This window comes from Leopardus geoffroyi, chromosome A1 (assembly GCF_018350155.1).
Source record: "Leopardus geoffroyi isolate Oge1 chromosome A1, O.geoffroyi_Oge1_pat1.0, whole genome shotgun sequence".
NCBI lineage: Eukaryota > Metazoa > Chordata > Mammalia > Carnivora > Felidae > Leopardus > Leopardus geoffroyi.
Genome location: NC_059326.1, coordinates 114573021 through 114596967, shown reverse-complemented (window position 1 = coordinate 114596967; position 23947 = coordinate 114573021). Strand labels below are relative to the sequence as shown.

The following is a 23947-nucleotide window of genomic DNA, read 5'->3' as shown; positions in this document are numbered from 1 at the left end:
ATTTATTTAAAAATATTAAAATATATTTATTTAGCATGCCTGAGGCTCAGTTTCTGCAATGGTAAACCGATGATTAAAATGTGACCTCATAAAGCTTTTGAGGATTAAATGAGATAGTATATGCAAAAAGCTTAGTAGAGTGTTTGGCATACATAAATGTTCCATAAATGTTTACTATTCTATTACTGAATTCTCCACATGATTTGCTCTAATATGTCAACTCTATTGAAAATATATCTTGAGATCCCTCAGCCTTAATTCCTGTACCTCCTACAGACCATGAATTAGTAGTGTTCCTGGAAAGCACTCCAAATATAAGCAAGTTAGCTGTGTGTGTGTGTGTGTGTGTGCGTGTGTGTTTAAAACGGCCTCTTGTTCAAAACAGTTACCATCAAACCGGAATGACCTCCACCTCTGATAGAGCAATGAGCAAACCACTGCCTCTCTGGAGGCTTGGGATTGTTTTCAGAGTAGAATGATCCCAGCTCAGCAGGCCAATCTTCATATTTCTGTCCTCAGTACCTAACATGACAAGGACAGGGACCATGCACACATATTGGACTGCCTTCCTGTTAACCTTTTCTATACTCTTCACCTATACAAGGACCCTGAGGTATAAATCTTGACAAGATGAAAAGAATCTCATTGTGCTACTTATCAACCCAGCCTGAATTGGTTTTAAAGACAAATGAAGAGAAACTCATACCAGCTGGAGGGAATTAAAATCCCTTGAGTAACTTTTTGGGGGTTCTCTCTAGATAGGCTTCTCCATCCCCTAATTCCTCAGGAATCCTACAGTAGCCTAGGACAACACAGGTGAAAATGGGGCATTTCCTGGTACTAAGAAGAGAAGTTTCTCTCATTCATACCCACACATACCACTTTACCTGTGACATCCCGTTGGTGACAGCAGGTCTCAACACAGATTTGTTCTGCCGACTAATACAAGGGCAGTTTGCTTTTATTCCCCACTTGCCCCGGGCAGCATGTACCATGTCTCCAATATTGTAAAGAGCTGGGAGAAAGAGAGCAACAGAAGCCTCAGAATGTTTTATGTGCCAGATATTGTGCTAACGATCTCATTTACATTATCTTCCTCAATCCTTACCCACATTTCAATGAGGTGGCAGCTATTACCCTCAACATTTTTTTAAAGATATTATTTATTAGGGCACCTATGTGACTCAGTCGGTTAAGCGTCTGACTCTTGATTTTGGCTCAGGTTGTGATCTCACAGTTTATGGGATGGAGCCCCGAGTCTGGCTCTGGTGCTGACTGTGGAGCCTGCTTGGGATTCTTTCTTTCTCTCTCTCTCTCTCTCTCTCTCTCTGCCCCTCTCCCATTTTCTCTTGAAATAAACAAACTTAAAAAAAAAAAAAAAAGACTATTTTCTTAAGTTCATTTTTTTTTTTTTTAAAGATTTTTTTTTTTTCAACGTTTATTTATTTTTGGGACAGAGAGAGACAGAGCATGAATGGGGGAGGGGCAGAGAGAGAGGGAGACACAGAATCGGAAACAGGCTCCAGGCTCTGAGCCATCAGCCCAGAGCCCGACGCGGGGCTCGAACTCACGGACCGCGAGATCGTGACCTGGCTGAAGTTGGACGCTTAACCGACTGTGCCACCCAGGCGCCCCTTAAGTTCATTTTTTAAGCAGGCTCCGCACCCAACATGGGGCTTGAACTCACAAACCTGAGATTAAGAGGCCCATGTGCGGGGCACCAGGGTGGCTCTGTCAATTCAGCGTCAGACTTCAGTTCAAGTCATGATCTCACCATTTGTGAGTTCGAGCCTGCGTTGGGTTCTGTGCTGACAGCTCAGAGCCTGGAGCCTGCTTTAGATTCTATGTCTCCCTCTCTCTCTGTCCCTTCCCTGCTCATGCTCTGTCTCCATCTCTCAAAAATTAATAAACATTAAAAAAATAAAAATAAGGAGTGCCATATGCTACCAACTGAGCTAGGTATGTGCCCCTAAGGATTTTTGTTTTTAAATAATTTCTACACCCAATGTGGGACTTGAACGCACAACCCCAAGATCAAGAGTCTCATACTCCACCAAATGAACCAGCCAAGCACCCTATACTCTCAATTTTTGATGATGAAACTGATACTCAGAGAACATCATTTCTCAAATACATATAGTTGGTAAATGGAAGTACTAATACTTTAACCCAAGTATAACTAGCCTAAAGTTCTGTGTATTCTTAACAAGTTACACTCTCTCCCTGTTACAGTAAATATTAAGGTGTCTTGCAGGAGAAACTCTAGGGGGTAGATTCCCTTCCGTTCAAGAGCATGTAAAACATTTTAATTTTTTTTTTTAAATGTTTATTTATTTTTGAGACAGAGAGAGACAGAGCATGAACAGGGAGGGTCAGAGAGAGAGGGAGACACAGAATCCGAAGCAGGCTCCAGGCTCTGAGCGGTCAGCACAGAGCCCGACGCGGGGCTCGAACTCACGGACCGCGAGATCATGACCTGAGCTGAAGTCGGACGCTTAACCGACTGAGCCACTCAGGCGCCCCCATTTTAATTTTTTTTTATTAGTTTTCTTTATTTTTGACAGAAAGAGACAGAGCGTGAGTGGGGGAGGGGCAGAGAGAGAGGGAAACACAGAATCCAAAGCAAGCTCCAGGCCCTGAGCTGTCAGCACAGAGCCCGATGCAGGGCCCGAACTCACGAACCATGAGATCATGACCTGAGCTGAAGTTAGACGCTCAACCCACTGAGCCACCCAGGCTTCCCGACCAGGTAAACATTTTAAATTGTACACATGAGATTTATATACTTTAACTTATATCTAAAAAAAAAAAAAAAAAAAAAAAGGAAAAGTGGGAAAAAAGCAGACCAATGTAAACTTAACGTGAACATTTAACCAATGCTTAGATCAGTAGGGAGCAAGCATCCTACCAGTGCCCTGAGGGAGCCCCTCTGCTTGGAAGCGCTGGGGTATAAAGGATCCAACGAGTGCCCTCTGTCACACTGGAGGAGAATATAGGCAGTAGACTGATCATCTTCAATGTGTGTTATTGTAAGTATGGAAGGTGAAACACACTTTTTGGAGGAATCATTGAAATAATGATTTCAATAGTGACATAAACATGACCATTCATAGGCCGCCTTCATGGATTCAAAAGGTTTGCTTACCTTCAGCTGGATTTTTACAAGCCTAAAAGCAAAGGTCTTTCTGGAAACATGTGGGACTTTTTTCTATTCTGGTCCTGCCAACCATAGGAATGTAAAATGTTATGTAGAAAAGTAACCAACTTCTCTAACCTGAAAGGTGAGGCATAGTGTGTGCAATGGCTGCATAGAATCTAACACATATCTGAAGATTCAAATACTCAGAAAAATCTGGGGAAGCTTAACAAAAATCAGGCTGAGATAAAACCATTTTACCAGATCTTATGATGTATGAATTAAACCTCAACTAAATAAAAAACTTTTTTTCCCCCAAACTTATGTATTTTTATTTTTTCTTTGCTTAAAAATATTTTTTAAGGTTTATTTATTCTGAGATAGAGTGTGCAAGTGGGAGAGGAACAGAGAGAGAAGGAGAGAGAAAATCTCAAGCAACCTTCCTGCTGTCAGAGCAAAGCCGGATGCGCAGCTTGATCCCACGAACCCCAGAAATCAGGACCTGAGCTAAAACCAAGAGTGAGACACTTAACTGAGTGAGCCAACCAGGTGCCCCTATTTATTTACTTATTTATTTTTTAAGTCTTTTTATTCAAGTAATCTCAGTACCCAATGTGAGGCTCGAACTCATGACCCCAAGATCGACAGCCACATGCTCCTCTGACTGAGTCAGCCAGGAGCCACTCTTTCATCAAATTTAAAAAAGAACTCCTTTGGGTGCCTGGGCAGCTCAGTCATTTAAGCATCTAACTCTTGATTTCCACTCAGGTCAGGATCTCATAGTTCATAGGATCAAGCCCCAAGTTGGGCTCTGCACTGCCAGTGCAGAGCCTGCTTGGGATTCTCTCTCTCTCTGCCCCTCTCCTGCTTGCATACTCTTTCTCTCTCTCAAAAGAAATAAACTTAAAAAAAAAAAAAAAAAGAACTCCCTTACCTGTGCCAGGGATAATCTGTGTAGGCATGAGATTCTCTGGTTCATGGGACTGCCCCTTTGCACACTTCAACCAGGAGAAAACTTCTTCATCACCCATCTCCTCCGTCTCTGAAACAGAAATGAAACGACTTTATTTATATAAAGTCATAAGATGTATCCCTCTTAGTGAGTCAGAGTTTCAGATCCTAAAGGCCAATTTTCTCTTCAGCCAAAGAAGATAGTATCTAACTCAAAAAAATCTACTTCACTGATTTACTGTTATTTATTGTATCTACATACAAAAAATCCAACAATTTAGTGTGCACTCCCATGAATTTTCATGAATGTATACAGCTGCATAAGCGCTACCACAATCATAATATAGAACATTTCCATCTTCCTTCCTAAAGTTCCTTCGAGCCCTTTGCTTAAAGCCAATAGCCTTTTCTTAACCCCTGGTCACCAGTGGTCAACTTCCTAATACTAACATTTTTGCTTTTTCTAGAATTTCATATAACTGGAAGCATACAGTATATAGTCATTTGTGTTGGATTTATTTCATTTAGCATGATTGGAGATTCATCCATATTGTTCATGTATTGGCAATTCATTTCCTTTCATGGCTGAATACTATACTGTGGTATGGATATACATTTTTATTACCTATTTACCAGCTGGTAAACAGTTGGATTATTTCCAATTTGGGGCTATTATGAATAAAACTACTATTAACATCCAAGTACAATCTTTTGTGTGGACATATTTTCTTTTCCCATTTTTTAAAATGTTTATTTATTTTATGTGTTTATTTTTGAGAGAGACACAGAGCACAAGTGGGGAGGGGCAGAGAGAGATGGGGACACAGAATCCAAAGAAGGCTCCAGGCTCAAACCCACAAACCGTGAGACTGTGACCTGAGCCGAAGTCAGACGCCTAACCAAGAGAGCCACCCAGGTGCCCCTGATGTTTACTTATGAGATGGATAGACAGACAGAAAGAGAGAGAAAGCACGAGCGTGGGGGGGGGGGTGGGGAGAGAGAGAGACAGAGAGAGAGATGGAGGGAGGGAGGGACGGAGGGAGACACAGAATCCGAAGCAGGTTCCAGGCTCTGGGCTGTCAGCAACAGAGCCCAACTCTGGGCTCAAACTCACAAGCTGTGAGATCATGACCTGAGCTGCAGTCGGACGCTCAACTAACTGAGCCACCCAGGTGCCCCATGTGTGGACACATTTTCATTTCTCTCATAAACATGTAGAAGTGGGATGCTGGGTCATATGGAAAATTTATGTTTAAACTTATAAGACATGGTCATACCGTTTTCCAAAAGGATGGTACCAATTTCCATTCCTACCAGCAACTGTTAAAAGTTCTAGTTCCTCCACATTCTTGGAAACACCAGGTACTGTCAGTTTCTAAAATTCTAGCCTTCTAAGTGGGTAGAGGGGTTTCTCGTTACGGTTTTATTTTTTCCTTTTCCAAATGAGTAGTGGTAATTTTTTTAATGCATTTATTTTCCATTGATCTATCTTCTTTGATAAAGTATCTGTTCAAATCTTTTGCTCACTTAAAAATCAGGTTGTTGTCTTCTTATTGAGTTGTGAGAGCTCTTTATGGTGGATTCAAGTCCTTTAACAAATAGGCAATCAGCAAATCTTTTCTCCCAATCTGTGGCTTGTCTTTTCATTTACTCAGTGTTGTTTGAGGAGCAAAATATTTCAAATTTGGTAACAATTTTTCTTTTGCTTTTTGTGTCCATATAAGTAGTTATCCAACCCAAGGACACAAAGATTTTCTATTTTTTTTTCTAGAAATTTTGTAGTTTTAGCTTTTTATGGTTAGGCCTACAATTTACTTTTGATATATTGTGTGGGTAAAAATAAAGCTCATTTGGGGCGCCTGGGTGGCTCAGTCAGTTATGTGTCCATCCGACTTCGGCTCAGGTCATGATCTCACGGTTCATGAGTTTGAGCCCCACGTCAGGCTCTGTGCTGACAGCTCAGAGTCTAGAGCCTGCTTCAGATTCTGCGTCTCCCTCTCTCTGTGCCCCTCCCCCACTCATTCTCTATCTGTTTCAAAAATAAACACTAAAAAATAAACAAATAAAGCTCACTTTATTTAGTACAGATACACAATTATCCCAGTACCAGTTGTTGGAACTATCTCTTCCCAACTGAATTATCTTGGCACCTTCATTACCTAATCAGCTGACTATATATGTGTGTACATCTCTGCTGTTGTATTACCACAGTGCCTTAAATTCCTGTAGCTGTATAGTCTTAAAATGAAATAGTATAAATCCTCCAAATGCCTTCTTTCTCAAAATTGTTTTTGTTATCCTAGTCTTTTTTTTTTTTTTTAAAGTTTATTTTTGAGAGAGAACATGCAAGCAGAGGAGGGGTAGAGAGAGAGAGAGAGAGAGAGAGAGAGGGAGGGACAGAAGATCCAAAACAGGTTCTGTGCTGACAGCAGGGAGCCCAACGTGGTGCTTGAACTCATGAACCATGAGATCATGACCCAAATTGAAGTCAGACCCTCAACCAACTGAGCCACCTAGGCACCCTTAAATTTATTTTTTGAGAGAGACAGTGTGAGTGGGGGACAGAAAGAGAATTTTAGGCAGGCTCCACGCTGAACACGGAGCCTAACATTGGGCTCCATCCCACAACCCTGGGATCATGACCTGAGCCGAAATCAAGAGACAGATGCTCAATCAACTGAGCCACCAAGGCACCCCATGTGTTTCTTACCTATTAATTGAATTTATCCTTAAGCACTTCATGGTTTTTTGATGTTACTATAAATGATATTAATTTAAAAATTCAATTTCTAGTTGCTCATTGACAGCATATAGAAATATAATTGATTTTTGTTCAGTTTGTCCAGTAATCTTGCTTAAACTCACTTATTAGTTCTTGTAGCTTTTTTTGTAGATTACTTGGGGTTTTCTTTATTTATTTATTTTTTTAAGTTTATTTGAGAGAGGGAGAGGGAGTGCAAGCAGGGGAGAAGCAGAGAGAATCCCAAGCAGGCTCCATGCTCTCAGCAAAGAGCTCAGCGCAGCTCTTTGAGCTCAATTCCATGAACCGAGCTGAAACCAAGATTCAGAGAGTTAACTGACTGAGCCACCCAGGCGCCCCACCCGACGTGGGGCACAAACCCATGGCCCCAGATCAAGAGCCATATGCTCTTCCGACCAAGCCAGGCAGGAAGCCCTCCTTGGGGTTTTCTATATAGATGATCATGTCACCTAAGAATAAAACACATTTTACTTGGGGCACCTGGGTGGCTCAGTTGGTTAAATGGCTGACTTTGGCTCAGGTCATGATCTCACGGCTCATGAGTTCGAGCCCTGCATCAGGCTTGCTCCTGTCAGTGTAGAGCCTGCTTCGAATCTTCTGTCCCGTCCTTCTCTCCCTCACTTGCTGTCTCTCTCTCAAAAATAAATAAATCTTAAAATTTTTTTTTTACTTCATTCCAGTATATGCTTTTTGCGGGAGGGATGGCTTTATGCTTTTCTTTGTCTTTTATTTCTCATGCTGACTAGTAACTCCAGCTCAGTGCTGAATAGAAGCTGTGAAAACAGGTATTTTTGTTTGCTCCTGATCTTAAGGAGAAATATTCAGTCTTTTGCATTATGTAAGATGTTCCTGTCTATACCTAGGTTCAGTGTTTTTCGACCCTTATTTCTTTATCACTTCCCTCCCAAGACCTTTATAGACATTTTTTTTTTTTGGTAATTATACTACCCGCCCCAAGAAAACTGAATGCAAGATACACTACAGATCTGTCTTGTATATACTGTTTCGTTTTCCTTCCTCTTTTGAATTAACTGCTTTTGTATGATTTGCCTTTGTCTCCACTTTTGGCTGACTGGCTATATACACCTCTTTATTTGCTCCTGTTTGTTCTTGGGTTTGTAGTATCTCTAGCTTACCACAGTCTGTCTTCAAATAGTATACCATTCTTCACACACTGTGTAAGATTCTTATATTCTTCCATTTCCCCTTCCTTTCCTTTGTGCTATTACATATTTTAATTTTACACATTTTTAAAAATTTTTTAATGTTTATTTTTGAGGGAGACAGAGTGCAAGCAGGGGAGGGGCAGAGAGAGAGAGAGAGAGAGAGAGAGAGACAGACAGACAGAAAGACAGACAGACAGAATCCAAAGCAGGCTCCAGGCTCTGAGCTATCAGCAAAGAGCCCAATGCGGGGCTTGAACCCACAAATCATGAGATCATGACCTGAGCTGAAGTTGGACGTTTAACCAACTGAGCCACCCAGGCACCCCTAATTTTACACATTATAAGTCCCAAATTACTTTGTTACTTTTGCTTTAAACAATAATCTTTTAAAAAGTTTAAAAATAAGAAAAAGTCTTTTATATGTAGTCACATATTTACCCATAGATGTTCTTCATTCCTTTGTGTAAATCCAAATTCCCTTACTGTATCTTTTTTTCCCCTGGAATAACTACCTTTGTTTGCACGGTGAATCTGCTGGTGATGAATTCTACCAGCTTTTCTGTGTCTGAAAGACTATTTCACTCTCGTTTTTGAAGATATTCTCACTAGGTATGAATTTTAGGTTAATAATTGGTTTTCAGCACTTTAAGATGCTGTTCCATTGTCTTCAGTGTTAGAGCGTTTCTGACAACTTGGCTGTCATTCTTATCTTTGTTAGTTTGTATATATAAAGTACTTTTTTTCCCCCTCTTGTGATTTTCAGATTTTCTCCTTATTGCTTTTCAGTAAGGTGGGTAATGATGTGCTTTGGTGTGGTTTTCTTTTAATTTAAAAAATGTTTATTTTTGAGAAAGAGAGACAGAGTGCAAGCAGGGGAGGGACACAGAAAGAGGGAGACACAGAATCGGAAGCAGGCTCCAGGCTCTGAGCTGTCAGCAAAGCCCGACAAGAGGCTCAAACACACAAACTATGAGATCATGACCTGGGCCAAAGTTGGATGTTTAACCAACTGAGCCACCCATGTGCCCATGCTTCTTCTATTTGAGATTTATTGTTGATTTGTGGTTTTATAGCTTTTTCATCAAATTTGGAAAATTTTTGGAATTTTTCAGGTATTTTTTGTATCTGCTCCCTGACCATTTCTCTTTCTGAAACTCTAGTTAAAGTTCTGGCAGGCTGCCTGCTATTTCCTATACATAAACAAGGCACTCTTTAACTTATAAATTTAAGTCTTTCTTCTCTTTGTGCTTAGTTTTGGATAGTTTCTATTGTTACATCTTTAAATTCAGTTCTTGTGCAGTATCTAATTTGCCATTAATCCCACCTAGTATAATTTTTTGGGGATTTTTAAATCTCTAGACCATTTATTTGGGTCTTTTATGTATTTTCTATTTCTCTCATATTTCCCTTTATGTATTTATTTTTATTTTTTGAGAGAGAGAGAGAGAGAGAGAGAGAGAGAGACGGAGGGAGAGGGAGAGCGAGTGAGCATGTGCTTGAGTGAGGAAGGGGCAGAGGGAGGGGGAAAATCCATGCCCAGTGTGGAGCCCAACGTGGGGTTTGATCTCACTACTGTGAGATGATGAATTGAGCCGAAATAGAGTCGGATGTTCAACCAGCTGAAATCAAGAGTCGGATGCTCAATTGACTGAGCTACCCAGGCGCTCTTCCCTTTATGTCTTTAAATATATTCATATGATTTATAATTGCTGCTTTAAGGCCTTTTTACAATAATTCTATCATCACTGTCATTTCTGGATGTGTTTCTATTGAATGTTTCTTTCCCCCAGATTATTGGGTCACATTCTTTTTTGCATACTTGATTATTCTTTTATTTAACAAAACTTTATCACTAAAGTATAGTTGACATGTACAGTTAACATACTAAAGTAGTTCCGGTGTACAACAGAGTGATTTGACAATTCTACACATTATGCAATGCTCACTATAATAAATGTAGTTGCCATATGTCACCATACAATGTCATTACAATATTATTGACTATATTCTCTGTGCCATACTTTCCATCCTTTTGACTTATTTATCATTGGAAGTTTGTACTGCTTAATCCCTGATACGTATTTCACTCGCCCCACCCCCATTGCCTCCCTTCTGGCAATCACTAGTTTGTTTTCTGCATTTATGAGTTTGTCTTGTGTTTTTTTTTTTAATTAATTATTATTTTTTTTAAAGTTTCATTTTTGAGAGAGAAAGCAAGAGTAGGGGAGGATCAGAGAGAGAGGGAGGCAGAGGAAGTGAAGCGGGCTCTGCACTGACAGCAGAGAGCCCAATGTGGGGCTTGAACTCACAAACCATGAGATCATGACCTGAGCAAAAGCTGGATGCTTAACCGACTGAGCCACCCAGGCACCCCTATTTTTTTAAAGTGGTTTCTATGCCCAATGTGGAGCGTGAACTCATGTTCCCAGGATCAAGATGCATGCTCTAGTGACTGAACCAGAGAGGCACCCCCGTTTTGTTTTTTAGATTCCACATGTAAGTGAAAAATATGGTATCTTTATTTCACTTAGTGTAATACCTTGTATGTCCATCTCTGTTGCTGCAAGCGGCAAGATGTCATCGTTTTTTATGGCCAAGTAATATTCCATAATGTATATGTAGGTGTATATATGTATATACACACTTAGGCTACTTCTATATCTTGCCTGTTGTAAATAACAGTGCAGTAAACATAGGGGTGCATATATCTTTTTGAATTAGTGTTTCCATCTTCTTTGAGTAATTACCCAGTAGTGGAATTACTGGATTGCCTTTCTGTATTTTATTTTTTGAAAGACTTCCACACTGTTTCCACAGTGGCTACACAGATTTACATTGCCACCAACAATGCACAACCGTTCCTTTTATTTCCACACCCTCCCCAACACTTGTCATTTCTTGTCTTTTTGATACTAGCCATTCTGACAGGTGTGAGGTGGTATCTCATTGTAGTTTTTATGTGCATTTACCTGATGAGAGTGATGTGCAGCGTGTCTTCATGTATCTTTTGGCCATCTGTAGGTCTTCTTTGAAAAAATGTCTATGCAGGTCCTCTGCCCACTTTTTAATCGGGCAGTTTTACTTTTTTTTTTTTTTTTTTTTTTGGTGTTGAGTTGTGTAAGTATTCTAGTTTGGATATTAACTCTTTATTGGATATATCATTTGCAAATATCAAATATCTTTTCCCATTCAGAAGGTTGCCTTTTTGTTTTGTTGGTGGTTTCCTTCGCTGTGCAAAAGCTTTCATTTATTTTTCTTTTGTTTTCCTTGCCTGAGGAGACATATCCAGAAATACGTTGCTATGGCCAGGGCCCAAGAGATTACTGCCTGTGTTTTCTTACAGGTGTTTTATGGTTTTGGGTCTCACATTTAATTCCTTAATCCATTTTGAGTTTATTTTTGTGTATGGGATAAGAGGGTAGTCCAGTTTCATTCCTTTGCATGTAGCTGTCTAGTTTTCTCAGCACCATTTACTTAAGAGACTCACACCTGATTATGCTTTTTTTTTTTTTTTTAAGTAAACTCTATCCTCATTGGGGGGCTCAAACTCAAGACCTTGCCTCTACCGAATGAGCCAGCCATTTAGCTGATTATTACTCATACCCTGATTTTTCCTGATTGAATGCAGAGCTTTGTGACTTTAATGTTTCAGAGTACTGGATTTTGTTGTAATCCTTTAAAGAATGTTTGATTTTAGTCTGGTGCATAGTTAAGTAACCTGCAGATCAGTTTGATCCCTCCAAGGCTTGCTTTACACTTTGTTATGGCATCTCCACAGCAGCCATTATTCTGGGACTACATTAGTCCCACAGCTAAAACGTGACCTTTGTGCACTCTTATCCAGAGTCTTTCCAGTCTGGCTCGTGGCAATACAAATGGTAAGTTCTGGAAATTATTCAGTCAATCGCTTTCTGAAAGTTCCTTTTTGGACCTTAAGGAGTTTCACCTCATGTGTGTGCAGATCACTACAGAGCCAAAAACTGAGGTGATCTCTCTGCGGTTCTAACGTCTTCAGCATTCTGCCTCACTCTTCTCAGACTCTTATCTCTGTTTCAGTTCAGTGAGACTGTCAAACTGTTGTAGTTGCTTTTCCCTCTACTACAGCCTGGAAACTGCCTGCGGGCAGTAAACGGGAGCAATTGTAGGATGTGCCTTGTTTCTTCCCTTCTCTTAAGAGACAGACTCATGCTGCCTGCTGTCCAATGTTTAAATCCATGATTTCATATATTTAGTCTGGTTTTCTTATTGTTTATGGCAGGAGGGCAATTCCTGTAGAAGTTAATCTTTTGTGGGCAGAAGTGGAAGATCTAATAGCTACATAACACATAGTACCTAGTAGATGTCAGGCCCTGTGCTAACCATTTCAAGTACATGATCTCATTTAATCCTCACAACAATGCTGTGAGAGAAATACTCATATTATCTTTGTTTTATAGATAAGGAAACTGAAGCTCTGAGGGATTAAGAAAATAGCCTAAGATACCACAGGTGGTGTAAAAGATGTGGAAGTAGGATTCAAATCCCAGTTGCATACCTCTAAACCACCATGTTCCAATGGTTGCACAATATCTCTGAAGAGGGAAGAATGAGGTTAAGGGGCAAGTAGTAAGATAAAGCAAGGAAAAAAGGAAGCACAAGATTTGAATAGCCTTTTTCCAAAGATGAATACAGCCAACAAGCACATGAAAAGATGGTCAACACCATTAGTCATCAGGGAAATGCAAATCAGAATCACACAACGAAACAGGGACTACTTCATAGCCACTGTGATGGCTATAACCTAAAAGGCAGACAATAATAAGCATTGGCAAAGACGTGGAAAAACTGGAAGCCTTGTGCATTGCTAGTGGGATTATAAAATGATGTAGCTACTATGGAATACAACTTGGCAGTTTCTGAAAGAATTAAAAACATAGGACTGCCATATAACACATAAAATCCATTAGGTATATACTCAAAAGAAATGAAAACCTATGTTCACACAAAAACCTGTACACAAATGTTCATAGTGGTACTTTTCATAATAGCTCAAAACAGACACAACCTACATGTCCACTGACTAATGAATGGATAGACAAAATATAATATACCCATACAATGGAATATTATTTGGCAACACAAAAGAATGAGTTAATGATACGTGCTATCACATGGATGAAGCTTTAAAACAGTATGCTAAAGTGAAAGAAGTCAAGTCACAGGAGGCCAAATATCATATGATTCCATTTATATGACATGTACAGAACAGGGAGAGATGAGACAGTAAGAAGATTAATGGTTACCAAGGGTTGAGGAGAGGGAGAAAAATAGGGGGTTAGTGCTACAGGTTACATTTTTTTTGGAATGACAAAAGTGAAATTTGATAGTGGAAATGGTTGCACAACCTTGAGAATATACTAGAAACTTTTGAATTGTACACTTTAAAAGGGTGAATTTTATGGCATGTGAATTATATCTCAATAAAGATGCTGTTAAAAAAAAAAACACACAAGGGAAGATGAAGAATAACTCTCCTTGAATTGTTTTAGCCTTCCCAGTTAGGCTGGAATATTGGCAACCATAACGCCTCATAATGCAACAAAAATGAGTGAAGCTAAGCAGCTAAAATGGGGGCACAAACCCATTCTTGCTTCAAGTCCCATACCTCCAATGACAGGTTACCTTTAGAATTGAACAGGACAATATTTGCTCACCACTGCGCGGACGGCTTTTTCTGAGCCTGTAACAGTCAAGGCAGACCCCAAATCCACATTTGCGACAAACCCAGTGGATGTTGAAGAGAGTTGTTTCACATACATCACACATCTCCCGCACACCACGCACTGCTCGCTTCCATGCCACTTTCTCTGGTGGAAAGAGGAAGAGGGATATTGTTGGCATTGATCATCCTGAATAACAGTAAAAGACTACAGATCCACTGACTGCTCCTCAAACTGTTTTGTCCAGCAATCAAACTCAAAGATGCAAGAAGTTAGTGTTTCTATAAATGTAAGAGAAACAAAATAGATGGAATTGTTAATATTTCTAAACAAGTGTCAACGATATAAACGCCACGTGTTATTACTTAAAGATACTGTAAAAATGTCAATGTGGGGGAGTCTGAAATAGAGGAGTCTTCACCTGAAATGTAGGGTATAATGTCTTGGGAGAATTTTCCTTGGTGTAGAAATAGGGTACAGTATCTCACAGATATGGAAACATCATCAATGTCTGAATAACAACAGGTTCTAGGTATGAAACATCGTACCCACTAGCACTTCATCTACTCACAAACCACATAATATCACTTACTAATACAAATAGGTTCAAAGCAAACTCAAAGTATTTAGAGTGACCCAAACCCAGACAGGGATCAAGGAAGGAATAATGTCTGCTGGATATAGTTAGAGCCTCAGCTCCTTAGTTTGCTACAAAGAGAAGTCTTATCAGTCTTAATTTGTCCACAGAGAATGCCATTTGTCACTCCTTCTACTCCTGTGACGTAACAGAAAATACAAGTTCCCAAATAGAAGTGCCTGGAAGACAAGGAAGTGGGTGTCTTACGATGTGGCTCCACCATCATCATGGCCTCTTTCTCTGACATCACGAGCTGGCAGAACTGGTCCCCAACGTTGGCCAGGATGTATTTTGAGGTTTCTAGGTCTATTCCTTCTGCAAGGGAGGAAGAGGGAATCCACAGGTTCATGGCATCAGGGTCACTTTGCTGGGGACTCAGAAACCCCTCCACACGGAGTACTCCCTTTCGAGTGAAGATCAACCTGAGATAGGAAGGCAGATAATCAAATACATGGTAAATAGCAGCCATGCAAACTAAAACACACCTAAAAGCCTAGGATCTACAAAAATTAAATGAGCCTTAAAAGGCATTAGAATGTATTAAGAATTTTCACCCTAGTGGGGCACCTGGCTAGCTCAGTCAGAAAAGCATGTGACTCTTGATCTTGGGTTTATGAGTTCCATCCCCACATTGGGTGTAGACATATTTAAAAAGGAAAAAAAAAGGGGCACCTGGGTGGCTCAGTCGGTTAAGCGTCCGACATCAGCTCAGGTCATGATCTCGCAGTTCGTGAGTTCAAGCGCCACGTCGGGCTCTGTGCTGACTGCTCAGAGCCTGGAGCCTGTTTCAGATTCTGTGTCTCCCTCTCTCTCTCTGACCCTCCCCCGTTCATGCCCTGTCTCTCTCTGTCTCAAAAATAAATAAACGTAAAAAAAAAAAAAAAAAAAAAAAAAAAAAAATTAAAAGAAAAAAGGAAAAAAAAATTTTTTAAGTTTATTCATTTATTCTGAGAAAGAAAGAATGTTAGAGGGATAGATACGGGCAGAGATAGGGAGAAAAAAGAATCCCAAGGAGGCTCCACGCCGTGAGCACAGAGCCTGACGTGAGGCTTGATCTCATGAGCTGTGAGATCATGACCTGAGCCAACATCAAGAGCCAGATGCTTAACTGGCTGAGCCACACAGGCACCCCTCCAAATTTTATTTATCTATTTTTTTTAATGTTTACTTATTTTTGAGACAGAGAGAGAGACAGAGTGTAGCGGGGGAGGAGCGGAGACGGAGGGAGACACAGAATCTGAAGCAGGTTCCAGGCTCCGAGCTGTCAGCACAGAGCCCGATGTGGGGCTTGAACTCACCAACCATGAGATCATGACCTGAGCCAGAGTCAGACGCTTATCTAACTGAGCCAGCCAGGTGCCCCCAAATTTTGTTTAAAAACTAATTTTCAAAAAATAAAAACAAAACAAAAAAATAAAAATAAAAACGAATTTTCACCCTATTTGACCAACACAGTATACATTCTCTGCAACAGTAGAAAGGCTTATTATTAACACTTAATATGTCTGGGTTCTTTAAAAAGCTGTGTCAAGAAACATCTTTCAGTTTCTCTATCCACCTGAGTGGTGTGCACCCACACCACTGAATGTGACCAGAGGAAAACAGCCATGCTCATTGTCACATTTGAAATTCACGTCTAACTATGTCAGCTGAGCCCTTCATGTTGCCTTCCAGTTACAACAGTTTCCTGGTGCACGCCCTCTCCTAGATGCCTGTTTCATAGCTTCTCTTTTCTTTTCTAACCTCCAATATAATTCTCTCATGAGGACCTTGTTATGTATTCCATGGAGAAAATACAAGGAGTCAGAAGAGATGTCCCCCAAGTTCCCAACACCATACTACCATGCCTTCCTGCAACTGGGCCCATGTTCCATCTGACGTGCTGCTGCTAGGAATGAACTAGGATCCCAGCGAAGACCAATCTCTCCACCTATGCTCTACATCCTCTCACGTAGGCAGCCCTCCACATATTCTTTCTTCTACATCATCTATCTTCCTCTCTACTGAATCATTCTTGTATTTGAACTATCTCAAAAATTCTCTAAGAATTTTCTATCTCAAAAATCCTCTCGATCCCACACCCCCCTCCATTTATCTGCTTGTAAGAGCAATGTTTCTTGACCAAGTTGTCTATACTGATTGTTACCAGCTCCTCTTCCCTTTCATTTTCTTACTCCACTCCAATCAGGCTTTCCCTCACCAACACACCAAAACCATTTTTTGACAAGGTCATTACCCCTCATTAAATCCAACGGTCACTTTCCATTCTCATCTGACTTGACCCAATCCCCAGTATTTGCCCGAGTTCATTATTCCTTCCTGGAAATACTTTCTTCACTTGCCTTCCAGGATACCTTACTGGCTGTTCTTTCTTAGCTGCCTTTACTAGCTCCTCCTCATGTTTCCCATCTGTCAATGTGGGAGAACTCCAGGACTCGGTCCTAGGAATGCTTTTCTTCTTTGTCTACATTTGGACTCCTTCAGTAATCTCAATTAGGCTTAAATACCTGATGACATCAACATTTTTATCTGCCTGGACTTTTCCCCTCAACTCTAGAGTTGAGTTTCCAGCTGCCCTTTCAACATCTCCATCTAGAAATCTTTTTTTTTTTTTTAAGTTTATTCATTTATTTTTGAGAGAGAGAGAGAGAGAGAGAGGGAAAGAGAGAGTGTTAGTTAATTCAGAGGAGGGGCAGAGAGAGAGGGAGAGAGAGAGAATCCCAAGCAGGCTCTGCCCTGTCAGCATGGAGCCTGATGTGGGGCCCTAGCCCACAAACCCTGATTTCATGACCTGAGCCAAAATCAAAAGTTGGACATTCAACCGACAGAGCCACCCAGGTGCCCCTCAATCTAGAAATCTAATAGGCATCTCAAATTTTACATGCCCAAATTAAAAGTTCCCATTTTCTTCCCCAAACCCGCTTTTCCCTAAGGAATCTCCTTATCAGTAAATTGCAGTCCCATTTTTCCAGTTTTCAGGTCAAAAGCTGTAGAATCCATTTCTTCTTTCATGCTCCACATCTGATCAATCAGAAAACCCTGTGAGTTCTACCTTCAAAATATATCCTTAATCCAACTGGACTCATCACTTCCATCACTAAGCTACTGTCATTCTCACCTGGATAATTCCAACAGCCTCCTAATTTCTCTGTGCTCCTGCCTTTGCTTCAATATAATCTATCCTCAGTAAGGTAGTCACAGTGATCCTTTAAAACATTGCTCAGCGTCACTCATCAACTCAAAACCTCCAATGACTTCTTATTCAGCACAAAAGCCAAGGCCCTTAGATTAGTCCTTTAAAATATGGACTCATCATTAATTTTGTGACCTCAATTCCCCTGCCCCCATTCTGTATTTTAGCCACCCTAGGTCCACAAACACACCAGGAATATTCCAACCTCAGGACAGTTGCCCTTGTGCCCTCTACCCGGAAAACTTGTCTCTCAGAGACATGTGTGGTCCACTCCCTCACCTCCTTCATGTCTTTACTCAAGTCTTACTTATCTTCTCAAGTCATCCTATTTAAACTATAGCCTCTCTAGGGGCGCCTGGGTGGTTCGGTGAGTGGAGGGTCTGACTTTGGCTCAGGTCGGGATCTTGTGGTTCGTGAGTTCGAGCCCCGCATTGGGCTCACTGCTATCAGCACATGGCCTGCTTTGGATCCTCTGTGCCCCACTCCCTCTGCCTCTCCCTCGCTCACATGCACATGCTCTCTCTCAAAAAAACAAAAACAAAAACCCCCCACTAAACTGTAGGCTTTCTAACCTCCCCACAGTTCAATCCTCTTTCCTGTCCTTATTTGTCTCAGTTATTAACAGCTAACATGCCATACATTTAATCTCTTTTCCTTATTTATTGTCTGCCTCCTCAGCAAGCCTCTTAAGGGCTAGATTTTTATGGTTTTATACAGTGTTTAATCCTCAATGCCTACAACGATGGCTGGCACAGAGTATGTGCTCAGTAAACATTTGCAGAATAAGTGAAGCTACACTATGTGGATAAATCATTTGGATTTCTGTATCTTAAAAATTAAGAATTCTTGGAAGATTGTTTAGAAGAAATTCTTCTTCTAAGTTTATCAAGCAGAAAAAAGTGACTATCTGCTGTTTGGTAAAAGCAGGGGATACTCCCAGGATTTTCATCAGTTATATCTATTCCAAAGACACTTCACAGTATCTCCTCATCTTACTTGCCCTTCTCCCTGAGACTCAAGTTACTCTAGCACTGTAGAGGAATAAAGGGTCAGACACATCCATAATACAAAATAGCATCCTCTGCTTCTACCACTGGTTTCAAATGGAATCCAAATTAGGAATGACTCAACGTAGTTCAGGGGCCAGCGGCTGAGCTGTTCAGTTCCCTAAGGACAAAGCCACAAGTCACTTCACAATCCAAACTGAATGGCTACTATGGATAGAGCCTCAGCAAAGACTCAAGAGCAAACAGGTTAAGGAAAACAAGGAATAAACTGGACATATGCTTACAGATTCAGAGAGTGGGAGTTGTATATCACTAATGGAAAGTGGGAAGGAGACAGGCAGGTTTGGGTACCTCCGGAAGTGAAAGAAGCGGCAGGCCACAGTGGAATCATCTTGCTCCTGTTCTTTAAACTTCCGATACCGCTCCAGGCGGCATTCCCGACACTTGTGCAGGTGAGGAGCTACATTGATGCATGACCCATCCTGCAGGAAGGGCTCTCCAGACTGCTTCAGCTTCTTCACCTTGCTCACATCTTTTAGCACTGACTGGCCAACTGTGGCAAGGGAAGGAGAAACGGTTGGTCATGATTGGTATTAATGAGACCCAACAACATAATCCTCTTGGGGATGAATTCTTGTCCTGACCTGGGTCATTGCTCCTTGCCACGGCTGGGCTTGTGTGCATCATGTCCAGCCGTGACAGAAAGGGAGGGAGCCAAGAGGCTTCAAAAGGAAGCTAAGGACCATGGAGAATTTGTGGGCATTGCCCCATTACAAGGAAACAACTCTGGTATGGGTGAGGAAAACCCAAGAAGGCAGAAGGTAGCCACTTGCCTCTAGACTCTCAGGATACGACTGTTCTATTAATCACAGACTGTTGGGCCCCCATGGTACCAATTCCTAATGACAATAGTAATGGACGCTTGCCCTTACACATTTCTGGGCTAGAAGCTCACAGCATAGGAGTTAATGGCTTTTGGAAGAGGTGTTAAAACCTGATATATGTAACAGAGAGAAGTAAATTTGAGGGGTGATTCTTTTTGCCTAATTAAGTCTATGAAAGGCTGCTATGTGAGAACAGAGTCCAGTACTCAGTAATTCCTCTAAAGTAAATTAAAGAGGATGGGCCAAAGAGAAGTAGAAAGGGATGAGAAAAACACTGGGAAAGAACTCTTGACTGAAAGGAGTATCAGGGGTCTTCCCTTTCTCTGTCCTCATTATACAGGTAGATATCCCTCTTACAGTGTTGGGGTTTAGATGCAATCCTGCCCTGAACCAACAGGTCTGATGAGGGGCCTCTAATAGGCCCTTTTGGCCATGTTATTCTATGTGATTACAGAACTTTCCATCAAAGAAAGGGCTTCTGCTGCCCAAGACCACAATAGGCATTCGAAGCCAGTGCCAGAGCCAAGCCCATGAATAAGCCCAGCAAGATCACCTTTCAGGGGGGCAGTCCGTGGCCGGCCCTTCGGGGCCTGCTTCCCTTTGCCTTTGCCCAGTAATAGCTCAGCACTGCGCTCCCCATTGGGGCCCAGCTTCCCCATCAGGTGCTCTGGAATCCCCTTCAGGCCAGTCTTGGCCTGCAGCTGCTCCTCAGAGTCGCTCAAATCTGATAGGTCACTGTTGGTACTGGAGTCCGAGTCCTGTCTGCAAGCCAAGCTCCGCTCATCCAGTGAGAACCTTTTCACAGCTTCAAAAGGAGCTTTGTTCTCCTGTGAAAAATCTGCTGGGGAGGACAGAAAGCTGCCTGAGTGCCTGCCAAAGACGTTACTAAAGGTTTTGAGGAGGGGATTGTCCTGTTGCCCAGGCCCCACAGTTGGCCTCTCCTCTGTGGGGCTGGAGGAGAGAGTAGGCATCTCAATGGGTTGGGTGAGGCTGCTGGTGGGTGAACTGGAGCGGCCATTCCCCATGGCAGAGAGGCTCGGACCCCCGGTGGTAAGAGTTGAGCCCAGAACACCAGACACCAGTTTGGAGGAGTCAGTTGTGATGAAGAGGGTTTTCTTCTTTGCTAAAGATGCCGAATCTGTAGAAGAGTGAGCCTCGGGCCAGCTGGGTGCTGCCTTAGAGGTGACAGTGGTAGCAGAGGAAGAGCTACCTGACGCCTGAGATGCAAAGCTGCTGAAAGGGCTATGTTCAACTTTCTCCACAAATGCTAGGAAAGGGTTAGAGGGCTCTTCTCGGGATAGTTTAGGGGGTTGTAAAAATAGATTTTCATGACTCTCTGGGGTGCGGGCGTTTAGGAGGCTCCGTGGGAAGGCTGGCGTGAGGGTGGGCATGGACTCTGCAGGCACCTTCCGGTCCACAGAGCTGCCAGCTTTAGAGCCTGATTTAGTGTCTGCTCCAAGAGCCGATCTGCCTTTACACAGGCTCTCAAGGCTTTGTTTGAATGAGTCTCGACTGGAGGAATCATCAGCCAAACTCTCTGAAACGGTAGTGAAGTAGTTACTGGTGGGTAAAGTTTGGGACATGCATTGAAAAAACAAGTTTTTGGAGAGATCAGAGTCTTTCTGAGACTCTGGTGCAGAGCTACAGCCAAAAGAGAAACCCAAAGGTTTATTCTCTGTGGCTAGAACCCCATTGGACTGGCTCCTTCCACTTCCAAAAGTCAAAGGTTGTGATGAACTTGGGAGAGATGCTCCAAATCCAGAAGAGGCCAGAACAGTACTTCTTGAATTCTGAAAAGAAGATAGCCTGAATTAGTAATTCTAGTTTCTCTTGACAACCTTACCACCTCTTTCCTGGGCCTAGGCCAACATTTCTTGTGGGTCAAATCAACTTTTCTCCCCTGCAATTCCATGAAAACTGCTCTTATAACTAGACTTTACCAGTGTTAGAGATGACACCTGCCACAGACCACACAGAGGGCATCTTTAACAAGGTGAGCTAGAGACAGCAGGATGTCACTCACCCTGCCACTCCCTTGACTGTTAGCCAACTGGCTGTCACAGTACTAGGAGGCTGTGTAGGATTCTCAGTTTCTACTTGGAAATGGAAGATTCTACCAGGAATTGGAGAAAAGGATTCCTGAACAGATACTAGCTTTTACTCTGAAATGTACCTAGTGACCCTGTTATATTAATCTCCCTCAATGATCTTAGCTACTGTCAAAGTTTCGATTTATTTAAACTAACTGCCCATTTTACAAAAGTGACTTCTGCCCCATAACAAGGAAAAATATTCTCTTTCTTAGTCTGAAACTCCCCAAGATGGACCCTTTTAGAATTTGGCCATTTATTTATGCGTCCAAATCAATCTAAAAGTTGAGTATCTACTTCAATTAAAGTTAGACCTAAAGGTGTTAAATTATCAGGGCATCTGGGTGACTCAGTCGGTTAAGTGCCCAACTTCAGCTCAGGTCAGGATCTCACGGTCCGTGGGTTCGAGCCCCACGTTAGACTGTGCTGACAGCTCGGGAGTCTGGAGCCTGCTTCAGATTCTGTGTCTCCTTCTCTCTCTCTGCCCCTTCCACATTCGTGCTCACTCACTCTCTCTCAAAATAAAAGATGTTAAAAAAAAAAAAAGATGTTGAATTACAAAGCACTCATTACTGAACCCTTCTGTTATCATTAGGATCTAACAAGCCTCCAAACAAGAAAAGTGTAGATACTGATACACCCACCAAACAAAAGCATTCAGCCTAACAAATTGGAGAATGAAAAAAAATTTTCCTTTTTTTCACCTTGTTAATGTTAACTTCTGCATGTAAATAAAAGGTGTGTGCATAAAGAAGGGGAGGATCACTTTCATATATATTATACAAAGAGGGAAACATTCATCCACAGGTGGGTTTGAACATTTAAAATCAACCTTCAGGTAGTAGTAGTAGGATACCATTAAACATTCATTTTAAAACATGGCAAATAAAAATTATTCTAGGAGTGCTTAACAGATACGGAGTTTCCTTCTGGGGTGATGAAAATCACCACTAGAAAGTGGTGATTCTTGTGTAACATTGTGGATGTACTAAATACTACAGTATTGGAGCACTTTAAATGGTTAAAATGGTAAATCTAATGGTTATTACTTTTCCACATTAAAAAAAAATTATTCCAGATAAATGAAAGGGCTATTGTTCAAAAAAAGGTGTTAATTTACTTAAGGTACTCATTAAATATGCAAGAAGAGCCTACATTAGGACTTTCCTTGAGGATGGCACAGAGGCATGAGAACCAGGTATGCCACCTATGGCTTGTCTCCAGTTGACATTTGCTACAGAGGCTGCTTCAGGGCATTTTAGAGTTAAAAACTTAAAGTTGTTTATTATTTATTTATTTATTTTCTTTAAGGTAAACTCTACTTAGTCAAACTCACGAACCGGAGATCAAGAGTCACATGTTCTACTACCAACTGAGCCAGCCAGTAACCCCATTATACTTTTTCTTTTCCTTCCCACTAATCAACTACTACTGACTTAAACCCCTTCCCAACTAAAAAGAAGAGACAAGAAAGACATAGCCCTAAGAATTGTCTGTTGTTTCATTAAGCAGAATTTGGCCAGAAGCCTTGACACCTGCATGACTCCAAGGATCCAGCATGGGTAGCTTAGGTTTCACTACTAAAGTTACCCTTTGAAAATAAATATACACATGAATGCAAAATAATTTGGATGGTCTTTCATTTTCCTTCAGATGATTAAATTCTAAATCCTCTTCTTATAAGAAAGTGATGACAAATTGATTTCAACTTAATTTTTAGGGCAAGAAATTTCCTGGGGGCTATGTCCCTAATTTAGATGTGATACCATAATGAAACATCCTTTTCTGTACTTCTAAATCATATCCCAGGAGAATACCTAGGCTGACACATTACCAAAATCACTGATACAGTCACAGAAACTTCTCCAATCTATTTGGAAAAGAAATGCCCTTTGAATCCACATTTCTTCTAATCAGCTTTGCTACCCCAAGAATAATAGCATTCAGTGGATCTCCCAGCATATAAAATTTGGTCTACTTTGTAGCCCCCTTTACATCTACACAGCCTTCGGCATGGAGTGGATTTTAATTAGTTTGAGCAATATAATGACTTATACACGGTGGAAATTCACTTAAGATCCTCACCTACTTCTCTTGGGAATCCTGGTCAACTAACAAAGGACAAACCATTTATCAGTATGAAATCTGCATTTACAAACCTTCTCTTCTGCCTGGACGTTTCACCTCCCTGCCCATCCTTGCACACTAGGGATTCACAAATCACATTTGCTAGGAGGGGACGAACTCAGATGAAATGTATATGCCATGTTTTATCTGGCATTGTTATGCCTATAATGATTCCATCTTAAGATGTGAGCTCCTTCAAATAGGGATTTCAATTCCTTGTCTATAATATACAGTACTTAGCACACAGTAGTTTCTTATACATAATTAAAAAAATCATTTAGTACTTTTTGTGTTTC

The 23947-nt window shown here is 41.2% G+C and overlaps 1 protein-coding gene across 2 annotated transcripts in view; it reads right to left on the bottom strand.

Moving 5' to 3' along the window:
• KDM3B (lysine demethylase 3B) overlaps window positions 1-23947 on the bottom strand; it is a 70464-nt gene that overhangs the window by 15011 nt on the left and 31506 nt on the right. For both annotated transcript variants that reach the window (XM_045490368.1, XM_045490378.1), the window contains 6 exons: window positions 19988-21224; window positions 18902-19103; window positions 14558-14772; window positions 13708-13860; window positions 4071-4178; window positions 888-1015 (listed from right to left, as the gene is read on the bottom strand). In XM_045490368.1, the coding sequence (XP_045346324.1) occupies window positions 888-1015; window positions 4071-4178; window positions 13708-13860; window positions 14558-14772; window positions 18902-19103; window positions 19988-21224 (2043 nt within the window). The remainder of the gene's footprint in view (window positions 1-887; window positions 1016-4070; window positions 4179-13707; window positions 13861-14557; window positions 14773-18901; window positions 19104-19987; window positions 21225-23947) is intronic.